Source organism: Vombatus ursinus, unplaced genomic scaffold (genome assembly GCF_900497805.2).
Source record: "Vombatus ursinus unplaced genomic scaffold, bare-nosed wombat genome assembly UNPS02014417.1, whole genome shotgun sequence".
NCBI classification, from domain to species: domain Eukaryota; kingdom Metazoa; phylum Chordata; class Mammalia; order Diprotodontia; family Vombatidae; genus Vombatus; species Vombatus ursinus.
This window is the reverse complement of record NW_020954195.1, coordinates 1,425-14,047: the sequence shown is the minus strand read 5'-3', so window position 1 is coordinate 14,047 and position 12,623 is coordinate 1,425. Positions and strand designations below refer to the sequence as shown.

The 12,623-nt window shown below is 38.2% G+C and overlaps 1 protein-coding gene across 1 annotated transcript; it reads right to left on the bottom strand.

The window, feature by feature from the left end:
• Positions 1–7,935: 7,935 nt before the first annotated feature.
• On the bottom strand, positions 7,936–10,360 carry LOC114042383 (zinc finger protein 883-like; the record flags this gene model as incomplete). Its single annotated transcript, XM_027861067.1, has 1 exon — positions 7,936–10,360. A coding segment is annotated over one exon (1,994 nt), but the record flags the coding sequence as incomplete, so codon positions are not given.
• Between the last annotated feature and the right edge of the window lie 2,263 nt (positions 10,361–12,623).

The window sequence follows — 12,623 nt, the reverse complement described above, 5'->3', positions numbered from 1 at the left end:
TTGAAGACACAGTCTGTCTTGCTTGTATTTGTAGCACTAGTGTTTAGCATAGTGCCTGAACATAGTAAGCACTTAATAAGTGTTTTTTCATTCATTTGAGAACTTAGACAAGGCAAAATTCTTATGAATTAACACTGGAGAATATTAATCTTAAGGACTCCCTGGGCACTCCTCCTTCACCAGCCTCCCTGCTTCTCACAGGGGAAACAAACTGACCAACCCCAAGAAAGGAACTTGTGTGGGGGCCATCATGAATGTGTGTGTTGGGCCTAAAGGAAAGGGAACTGAAATCCAGCTGGGGACACTCCTGTCACTTCAGAAGCCACTGAGGGCAGGTGCCCAGGTCAGCAAAACCCAATTCCCTCAATGACAAGAAGCTGAGGCACCTTTGTAACCCACCTATTGAGATGTACCCACCAACAAAGAAGGAGGAGTCAAAAAGTAAATAATGAGGGAATACAATTTAAAAGACCAAAACATTAAAGATTGCAAAAAGAAACAAACTCAATAAAAACTCAGAGTACAAGCAGATAAATAAACAGAAAATCCTAAAACTAGAATGAAGAATGAGACTCCATCCTTCCTCCCATTAAAAAGACTGCAAAACTCTCTTGAATATTACAAGAAAAAGGAACGTGAACTAACGCCTCATGAAATACAGAATCCTGCAAACTCCCAAGGGAGCACAGAATAACAAGAAATTCCAAAATGGTTCAAAAGAAAAATTAAATACATTAAGAAATCAAAAATAAATATGTTAGCAAATAAAAAATAGAGGTTCATAGGGCTAAAGTGGATGTATTTGATTTCATAAAATTTAAAAGTTTCACACAAACAAAACCAATATAGCTAAAATTAGAAGGAAAGCAGGAGACTGGGAAAAAAACCTCATCTCAAGTTTCTCTGATAAAAGTCTCACTTCTAAAATATTGTAGGAAACTGAGTCAAATGTACAAGAATAGAAGTCAGCCCACAATAGCTAGATGGACAAAGGATATGAATATAGTTTTCTGAAGAAGAAAATCAAAGCTATCATTAGCCATATGAAAAAAAGTGTCCTAAATCACTAATAATCAGAGAAATATAAATTAAAACAACTCTGAGGTATCATTTGATACGCATCAAATTATCTAAGATCACAAAAAAGGAAATTGCAAATGTTGGATGAGATTGTAAAAAGAACACTAATACACTATTGGTGAGCTGTGAACTAGTCCATCCATTCTGGAAAACAATTTGGAACTCTGTCCCGAAAGGTTTTAAACTGTGCATACCCTTTGATCCAGAGATACTGCTACTATGTTTATACTCCAAAGAGATCAAAGAAAGAGGAAAAGGACATATATGAACAAAAATATTTATTACAGCTCTTATTGTGATGGCAAAGAATTGGAATCTGAAAACATAACCATCAATTGGAAAATGGCTGAATAAGTTGTGCTATATGAATGCGATGGAATACTATTGTGGTGTAAGAAGTAATGGAGTATGGTTTCAGAAAAACCTAGGAAGACTTGGATGAAATGATACAGAGTGAAGTGAACAGAACCAGAGAACAATTTATACAGTAACAGCAATATTGTGAAGATAATTAACTCTGGAAGACTTAGTAACTGATCACCACAATGACCAACTACAATGTCAAAGGATTTATGATAGAAAAAAAAAATGCTATCCTTCTCCAGAGAGAGAACTGATGAAGAATGCAGACTGAAGCATGTTTTCTTCTTCTTCTTTCTTTTTCTTTTTTTATATGATGGCTAATATGGATATTAGTTTTGAGAGACTACATACGTTTGTAATGATTTACATTTTTCTTGCCATTGTGGATTATTATTTATCACTGAATAATATTGTTTGTATTTAGCTCTATGTGGCTAAAACACTGTTTAAACCAGAAAGCTTACCATAGAGGTCAGGCTCACCTTAGAGGTGCTCCAGGGAAGCTGAATGGTTGTAAGAAAGGCTTAGATCGTGCGGCAGCTAGGTGGTACAGTAGATAGAGCACTGGCCCTGTCAGGAGGACCTGAGTTCAAATTCTGCCTCAGACCAAACACTTGACACTTACTAGCTGTGTGACCCTGGACAAGTCACTTAACCCCAATTGCCTAAAAAAAATAAAAACAAAGAAAGAAAGAAAGGCTTAGATCCCACCCAGTGCCTGTTTCTTGTACCCTCAGGTCTTGTTTTGGGTACACTCAAAGTTTGTGTTTTGGGTTCAAATACATTGATTTACCTGCTGGTATACATTTCAAATTGCACTTCTCTTACAGACTGCCTGCTGCCTACCTAAGGTCAATGAGGCAAATGCCCTTACACCCTTGTCTGAACTCTATGTAATGTAAACTCAGGGAGATTTGAGGAGGAAGCCATCCTTCTTTATGGATAGCTCGCTGGCGCATGTTCTTTTCTCTCTCTCTTTCTCTCTCTCTCTGTCTCTCTCTCTCTCTTTATATATATATGTATATATATATATGTATATATATATATATATATATGTGTGTGTGTGTGTGTGTGTGTGTGTGTGTGTGTGTGTATCTCCTAAATGACTTAATAAATTTTTTTCTAAAACTATTTCAGATTTTGGTGTTTATTCTCATAAATAACACCTTCTCAGTGGATGGGGAAGGCAGAGGATGAAAGGAGAGAATTTGGGTCTGAAAATAAAATAAAATTGAATTTATTTTCAAAACTAACAAATATGTCACATGTTACAAGCTTTAAATGCCAAAATAAAAAAACTGAATTAGCAAATTAGACCAAATTTAATCCTCAATGGAGAGTTTCTCTAAAGAAGCAAGAGATTAGCAGATTTGGAACATAAAAATACTGAAGTGGAGGCAAATCTGGCAGAAGGGTAGCAAGAAACAAGGCTCAAAGAACACAAGAGCACTCTACAAACCAAAGCAATCTGGAAGACAGAATGCAGACAGAAACATAAGGATTGTTGATCACCCAGAAGAATGTGACAAATAAGAAGGCCTGAGATGGGAGAATGACACGAATTTGAATGGGATGATACAGGTGAATGAGAGGAACCTCAGAGAAGAAGATGATGCTGAGTGATAGTGGTAGAAGGAGGCTCTGGAATTGAAAGTGGAGCAAAGGTTGTTGTGCCTATCCTGATGCCTTCACTTCCTGGCCCCACATCAGAGTCATTAAAGAAGGTAAAATCTGCTGGGGAGAAAATGGCCAGGAATGCATTATCTTCTAAACAAGTAAGGTTTCCATGAATGCAAGATAATGGAAAAAATATACATCAGAAAGGCCTGAGACAAAAGAAGTCTTTTAATGATAAAACAGGCCTGGGGAAAAGGAGAGAATAATGAACCTAAATACTTGGGAGGCATAGGGCTGAGGTGGACAGGAATGAAAAAGCAGGAAACAGCTGCGGGTAAGAGGATTTTTGTCAAGGCAGCAGATGCCTGAATTACAAGGCTAGGGAGAGGAGGAGTAGACATCCGCTAGCCAAAGACAAGGAAGCAGTACCATTTGGCTGAGGATACCACACTTAATGGCCTTATGATAATAGAGAGTGGTGGCAAAAGATCTCACTCAAGCACCAGAGAAGGCATCTTGGTCTGTAGATACCTGGTGCTCTCATGTTTAATGCTTGTTCTTTTACCTTGTTCCAAGACAGCAGGGTAGGATGCATGGTCGGATGAGTCTCTGCATATCAAGTATGCTTGACTTTTGACTAGTCCTAGTATTGTCCTGGAAGAAGTCCTAGTGGCAGAAAGCCTAGTGTCTGAAACTATGGACCTGAAGGCAAGGAACCTCAGGTCTGGGCACTTGATTATTTTGTGTTTTGGAAGGCTGTTCGGCTCCTGAGTGCACAGCTTTTCTCATATGGAATGATGAGACTAGTTGGAGTGGGCAGTGTCTCCATGTGTGGCAGTAGGATCAGGCCAAAATTGGTGATAATGGAGGGTTGGAACATCATCGTAGTGAATCAAGAAAGAGTAGGGGATAGGAACTGGAATTGGACTCCAAACCCAGTTCCCTAAATGGAGGAGAGGAGGAAGGGGGCTGGGGCATCACTCTTATCAGCTCCAAGATAATGATAAAGGAGAAAACTGATTCAGAGTAGAATAGTGGTAGAGATCAGGTTTGTTGTTGGGTGAGGCTTGGAGGGGGGGTGGGGGACAGAGAATGGTATGAACTATCTTATAATTATTTAAGGATGTGCTGTGCTACTAGCCCCATAGCCTAAGGAGATCAAAGAAAGTGGAACAGATCCTATAATTATTTATAGCCTCTCTTTTGCGTAACAAAAAAAAAAAATAGAAACTAAGGTAGTGCCTATCAATTGGGGAATGACATTATGGTACATGAATGTAATCAAATACTATTTAGCTGAAATAAATGAAGAAAGAAACCATCTCAGAGAAACCTGGGAAGATTTACATAAATTGATGCCGAATGAAGTGAGCAGAACCAGAAGAACAATTTATACTATAGTACAAATATTATAAAAACCAACAAATTGACGGAGTTGTGAACTGGTCCAGCCATTCTAGAAGGCAAATTAGGATTGTGCCCAGAAAAAGCTATTAAACTGTGCATACCCTTTAGCCCAGTGATACCACTACTAAGTCTATACCTCAAACAAATGAAAAAAGAAAAAGGACCAATATACACAAAAGTATTTATAGGAGATCTTTTGGTGGGGGTAAAGAATTGGAAACTGAGGGAGTGCTTATCAACTGGGGAATGGCTGAACAAGATGCATGAAGGTAGTGGGATGCTATTGTACTGTAAGAAATGATGAAAGGGATGGTTTCAGAAAAACCTGGGAAGACTTCTATGTAGTGATGCAAAATGAAGTGAGCAGACCCAGGAGAATAATTTATACAATAAACAACAATATTGTAAAGATAATCAACTTTGTTCAGGCAGAACTGGTACCTCTAGTGGGAGGTCTGCTGAGCCCTCCTCAGGGCTGCTCATCCACCTTTGCTGTCCGTCTGTCACCCAGCCCTCACCTGTGGCTCCAAGCAGCGGTAGCATGGGCAGTGACCACATCCTGGTAAGCCTTCTCAGGAGACAAGCTAAACCAGGGTAAGGGTAACCGATAGGCCTCAAACCTGTTGGTGAGTTAGGGGGCTGTCTCCCCCAAGCATGTGAAGACTTTCCCCAGGGGGATGGGCATTGTTCCTACGACCATGAAGGCAGCTGAAGCAGGCGCTTCGGGGCGCGTAGAGCTTGGTCAGGCATCGAATACGCCAAAGTCATTCGCTACATCCCAGCTGTCACCAGCTAGCTTGACTTTTGTCTTGCCAGCGGACTTAGATGACTCTGGAAGAGAGAGTGAAGCTGACAACTTTGTGCAACTCTGCCTCACTTCAATCCAATTCACTTGCAATTCCAGACATCACCTTTGTAGAAATGGAATGAATAATGAGTTTACTAATCACCTTGATTTGCCTGAGCTCCTTATCATCCCGGAGAGGCTGAAATAACCTGAGAATCAAAATCAGTTTGACATTTCAGTGATCCTTTGCGGTGTCCACTGGGTGAACAAAGAACACCTCTGCTTGTGCCAGCAACCACAAGGCTGGCTCAAACTGGTTCATACCAATCCCAAACAGAAATAGCTTGCACAAGCATCCTGGTTCTGGGTACTCTGCATTCCTACTATTCTCCCGCCTCCCTTTGTTGTAAAACCACATAATCCATTTCCTAAACCTTCAATCAATTGGAGCAGACAACCAAGGTCTACTGTTCCCCATGCGCACATATGCTATACTCACCTAATAAATGCTTCTGAGTTTTACACTTGCACTGTGCCCCCCTTCCCTCTGTTCAGGTGGACACTGTACCCCAATTAATCATTCTGCCACAACTGATCAACCATGATGTCATTGGTCCTCTCCAAAATTAAGAATGAACAACAACTGGTCAATACAATGACCAACCACAATTCCAAAGGGTTTATGATGAAATATACTATCTCCAGATTGAAAACTGATGGACTCAGAGGGAAGGCTGAAGCATATATCTTCTTTTTCCTTTTTTTTGGGGGGGGTGGGGGGAACACGACTAATGTCATCATTTGTTTTGCATGATTATACATATTTGTAATAGGTTTTGTTTTTCTTGCCTTCTCAGTGGGTGGAAGGAGGAAGAGAATCTGGAACTGAAAGCAAAATTAAATTAAATTTAAAAAATTAAAAGGCTTAACAAACTCTGATCCACATAATTATCATTCGTGATTCCAGAGGATTGATGAGGAGGAATGCTGCCCATCTGACACAGAGGTGATGGTTTAATATGCAGGATGAGATGTATTTTTGGAGAGGGCCAATGTGGGAATTTGCTTTGCTATGCTTATTTATTACAAGGGTTTTATTTTTCTTTGTTTTTCCATGAGGGGAGGCAGTAAGAGAGAGAGAGAAAAAAAGTTTGATAATTAAAAAAATAAAATTTAACTTAAATAAGTTAAAAGAAAAAACTAAATTAAGGATGTGCCGATAAAGGTCTCTCCTCATTCATTACATCTTTAGGGGTTTTCTTGAATGAAGAATTCTCTGATCATTAATGAAGACTCTCTAGTCTGATTTCTCCTTTATTGATTATATTTATAGGACTTCTTTGTAGAATGAATTTCCTAATGTTCAGTAAAATAGTTCCTCTTCCAGTTTTTAAACTAGAAGACAAAGTTGGGTATATTTATTATACCACCAACTACACCCACTTTAAAAAATCATTGACTCTGGAAGTGGGAACTAAACAAAAGTAAAGATAATTCTAGAACTGAAATCTCCAGAAGTGATAGTTCCACTGTACTCTACACTGATCAGTTTCATGTTCAATTCTGGGTACCACAACGTAGGAAGGAGGTTGATAAACTGGAGAATACCCAGAAGAAGGCAACTAAGACAGTGAAGGGCTTCAAGATCATACCATATGAGCATCTCCTAAAGGAAATGAGAATTATTAGCAAGGAGAAAAAGATTTAGTGGGGAGATCATGGCTACCTTCAAGTATGCGAAGGACTGGTATTGGGAAGAGGGAAGCCTTCTCGGCCCTCGAGGACAGAATTAATAACACTGAGTGGAAATTACAATGAGGCAAATTTAGACTTGAAGTAAAGGAAAACTTCCTAATAATTAGAGCTATCCAAAAGTGGGATACACTGCCTCAGGAGCTAGTAGGTTTCCCTCACAGGAGGTATGTAAGCAAAGGCTGGACGACCACTTAGTAGACTTTTCAAGAAATCTATGCTGTACACAATGACCCACCACCATTCCAAAAGACTCATGATAAAACATGCTCTCCAATTCCAGAGAGAGAACCGATGGATTCAGAGTGCACACTGAAGCATTTTTTCCCCTCTTGTTCTTGTTTTTGAGCTTCTTTTTTAAACATGTGAAAATTTGTGTGAAATTTGATTTTGTATAACTATACATATTTGTAATAGGTTTTGTTTTTCTTCTCATTAGTTAGAGGAAAGGGAGAGGGGGATAATTTGCAACCAAAAAAAGAAAAAAGTAAAAATAAATAAAATTATTTCTAAAAATATATATGTTGTATGATACAGTGAGTATTCATGTCCAAGTGTGACTTAGACCTGTTTGTGTCTAAGATCCCTTTGAACTCTGAGATTCTGTGATCCAGACTGAAGTTAGCTAAGTGATCTTCACTAGCTCAGGTTGACTGAATGATGCTGTGATTCTATCTCAAGGCAATGCAGTTAATATAACTTGAAATTATCCAATCCAGAGGTAATTAATTTACATCTCAAGAGATATTCCTTTATAGGCAGTCTCCAAATTAAGAATAACCCAGCCATAGGCAAGAAAGTTATTTTAAGTCACTACCTTCTATCTTTTTGTTCCTTGGCTCTAAAGGTAATTAAAGTGAACCACATTCATATCAAATACCTAAAAGTTTTAGTAAATCAATTTTGAGATCTTGTAGTTTAGAAACCACTTCAAATCCTAAACTTATGCTATGCAATTGTCGCCAAATGGCAACTAATATGTATATCAGGGGAAAGGCAAACATAGTTTTCTCTTAAAAATACCACAACAATTTTATAGTTTGTCACAAAATCTGAGATCTTGACTCTAGAATCAAACAATTTACACGTCTTTATGAGTCCTCTTCTATGTTATTATATCTCTGACAGTTAATTTCTAGGATTAAGTCTCTGATAGAGCATAAACTACAATCCACAGGTTTTCCCATGGTCAATTATATTGACAGAGTTTTGCTTCAATATGAATTCTTTCATACTTCCTAAGGATGAGCACATGTTGAAGGCTTTCAACATTCATTACATTTATAAGGATTCTCTCTAGCATGAATTTTTTGATATTATTAGAATGTTCCTTTGAGCTAAAAAAAATTCCCCTAGATTATTACATTTCACTAGGTTTTTCACCAGTATGAGTTTTCTTGTGTGTGGTAAAGTTTTGTCTCTGCCTAAATGTCTTTCCACATTCATCACATTCAAAAGGTTTCTCTCCAGTATGAATTCTCTGATGTTGCTTAAAGTTTCCACTCCGGTTGAAAGCTTTCCCACATTCACTACACTGAAAAGGTTTCTCTCCGGTATGAATTCTCTGATGCTTAGTCAAATCTCCTCTCTGAATGAAAGCTTTCCCACATTCATTACATACATAGGATTTCTCTCCAGTATGAATTCTTTGATGTTGAGTAAGGCGGTAATTGTTGCTGAAGGCTTTCCCACATTCATTACATCTAAATGGGTTCTCTCCAATATGAATTCTCTGATGGTCAATAAAGGATGTAATGTTGCTGAAGACCTCCCCACATTCACTACATTCTCGGGGTTTTTCTTGAGGATGAAGAATTCTCTGATGATTAATAAAGAATTTCCTTAGGCTGAAGTTTCTCCCACATTCATTACATCTAAAAGGTTTCTTTCGTGAATGGATTCCTTGATGTTCAGTAAGGTACTTCTTCCTGCTGAAGGCTTTCCCACATTCATTACATTTATAGGGTTTCTCCTGAGAATGAATTTCTTGATGTTCAGTCAGATACTTTCTTTGACTGAAAGCTTTCCCACATTCATGACACTGGAAAGGTTTTTCTCCAGTATGAATTCTCCTATGTTTATTAAGATCTCCCCTCTGGCTGAAAGCTTTCTCACACTCATTACACTGAAAGGGTTTCTCTCCAGTATGAATCCTTTGGTGTTGCACAAGAGATGAGCTGTGCCTGAAGTCTTTGCCACATTCATTACATTTATAGGGTTTCCCTCGAGCATGATTTCTCTGATGCTCACTAAGGTGGGAACTATTACTGAAGGCTTGCCCACATTTCTTACATAGATAAGGCTTCTCTCGAGTATGAATACTTTGATGTCGAGTTAGTTGCTGATTGTCACTGAAGGCTTTTCCACATTCATTACATTCAAAGGGCTTCTCTTCAATGTGGATTCTCTTATGTTTCTTAAGGTACTCTTGCTGGCTGAAGGCTTTTCCACATTCATTACATACATAAGGCTTCTCTTGAGTATGAATACTTTGATGTCGGGTGAGGTGGTAATTATTGCTGAAAGTTTTTCCACATTCATTACATTCAAAGGGCTTCTCTCCAGTGTGGATTTGAACATGTTGCTTAAGGTATCCCTTCTGGCTAAAAGCTTTTCCACATATATTACATTCAAAGGGCTTCTCACCAGTATGAATCCTTTGATGTAGAATAAGGGATGAATTGTTGCCAAAGGTTTTCTGACATTGATTACACTCAAAAGGTTTCAGTCCAGTATGAATTATCTTATGTGTATTAAGGTTTCCCTTCTGGCTAAAAGCTTTCCCACATTCATTACATTTATAGGGTTTCTCTCCAGTATGAATTCTTTGATGTACAGTAAGGCATGAGTTGTTGCTAAAGACTTTCCCACATTCATTACATTTACAGGGTTTCTCTCCAGAATGTATTCTATGGTACTGAATAAGGTCTGAATGGTAACTGAAGGGCTTTCTACACTTATTATACTTAGAAAGTGTCTTTCCCAAGGAAAGTTTACTACATTTGCTTAGTTCTGAAAATTGCTCAAAGCTTTTTTCAATTGTACATTTATGGAGACTTCTTCTCATTGGACCTGTCTGTTGTGGAAGAACTGACACTAGATTGAACTTTCCTCCAAAGTCATGAACACTCAACTCATTAAAAGGTTTTCTGGGAGTGACTATTGATCTCCAATGCTGTCTTTCTGTGCTGCCCTTTTGCCTGGCGAATCTGACATCACAATTCCAAATTTCTTCAAACTTGAGATACCTGGAATCATCCTTTGTGAATCTCTTCTTGGATAACTCTCTCACAGAAATACCATCCTTTGGAATTGACTTCTTGGTTTCATATCTTGTCTTCTGAGCAAAAGAAGCTGAAAGAAGGGGAAAAAACTGTTAAAATTCACTGATCTCTGTATTCAGAAAAAAGAAGTTATTTTATAAGACCTAGATTCCATATCTCCTGAAAGACAACGATGTTTGCCCAAGCACCACCTTCGGCATGAGGTCTTTCCTGTTCCTCCCAGCTAGTGCCTTCTGTACCAATATTATCTTGTGCCTTTTTTTAAGTTAAATATTGTATTTTTTTCCAATTACATGCAAAAAAAAATTTTAACATTCATTTTTTAAAATTCTGAGTTCCAAATCCTCTCCCTTTCTTCCTCCCTTTTCCCCTCATTGAGAAGGCAAACAATTTGATACAGGTTATACATGTGCAGTTATGAGAACATATTTCCTTATTAGTCATGTTGTGAAAGAAAACACAGACCAAAACAAACATGAAGACAAAATAAAGTGAAAAATAGTATGCTTTGATCTGCATTCAGACTCCATCAGTTCTTTCTCTTGAGGTGGATAGCATTTTTCACATAAGTCCTTTGGAACTGTCTTAGATCACCGTATTGCTGAGAAGAGCTAAGTCATTCACACTTCTTCATGGTACACTATTGCTGTTACTGTGTACAATGTTCTCCTGGTTCTGCTCACTTCACTTTGCATCAGTTCATGTAAGTCCAGTTTTTTTTTAGAGCATCCTGCTCATAATTTCCTATGGCATGATACCATTCCATCAAAATCACATACCATAACTTGTCCAGCCATTCTGCAGTTGATGGGCATCCCCTCAATTTCCAATTTTTTGCCACCACAAAAAGAGCTGCTCTAAATATTTTTGTACATATAGATTTTTTTTTTCCTTTTTTATTTCTTTGTGAAAAGACCTAGTAGTAGTATTGATGGATCAGAGGGTATGCATGGGGGCAGCTAGGTGGTACAGTGGATGAAGCACTGGCCTTGGAGTCAGGAGGATCTGAGTTCAAACCCAACCTCAGACACATAACACTTACTAGCTGTGTGACTCTGGGCAAGTCATTTAACCTCATGCCTCAAAAAAAAAAAAAAGTATGCATGCTTTTATAGTTCTATAGGCATAGCTCCAAATTGCTCTCCAGAATGGCTGAATCAGTTCACAACTCTATGAACAGAGCATTAGTATTCCAATTTTCCCACATCCCCTCCAACATTTGTCATTTTCCTTTTCTGTCATATTAGCCAATCTGATAGGCGTGAGGTGGTACCTCAAAGTTGTTTTAACTTGCATTTCTCTAATCAATAGTGATTTTGAGCATTTTTTCATATGACTACAGATACCTTTAATTTCTTCATCTGAAAACTGCCTGCTTATATCCTTTGACCATTTATCAATTGGAGAATGGCTCGTATTCTTATAAATTTGACTCTGTTCTCTATATATTTGAGAAATGAGGCCTTTATCAAAGAAACTTGCTGTAAAAAATTTTTTCCCAGTTTTCTGGCATTGGCTTCACTGGTTTTGTTTGTACCTTGTGCCTTTTTCAGATGGGATATGCTAGTTTATGTGAATGTTGTCTTCTCCATCAGAATGTAAGTTCTTTGAGGGCAAACACTGTTTAATTTTTGTCTTTGTAACTCCAGAACCTAACATAGTTTGGCACATATTTATTATTTGTTAAGCGCTTATTGATTAATTTTTAAAAACACACACACACACAAAGAATGGTGAGTTTGGAAAAGATAGAACAAACATCTTCAAGGAGAAATTGAAGACAAAAACAGGTAAGAATACAGTAACAAAGAAACTATCCAGGACTAAATGCATAACACTCCAGGTTATGGAAAGAATTTATTCCTATCATCAGAGAACCACCAGAAGCAATCTTTTATGAAATATTTGCCCAGTGAGAAATAGGAAACAGGTTATGGAAACTACAGATCAGTAAGCCTGAAGCTATCTATGGCAAAATTCAGGAAACTATTATAAAATAGCTGTTTTGTGAGACCTCAAAGAAGGAAAAGGCATGGATTCAATAGGAATACATTGGCAAAACTAACCTTTATTGATAAGATTTCTGAACAAATAGACGAGGGGATGCCAAAAGCAGCCAATATCTAGAGTTTGGCAAACCATTTGGCAAAGTCTTTCAAGATATCTTTGTGGTGGGGCAGCTAGGTGGTGCAGTGGATGAAGCTTTGGCCTCGGAGTCAGGAGGACCTGAGTTCAAATCCAGCCTCAGACACTTAACACTTACTAGCTGCGTGACCCTGGGCAAGTCACTTAACCCCAACTGCCTCACCCCCCCCCAAAAAAAGATGTCTTCA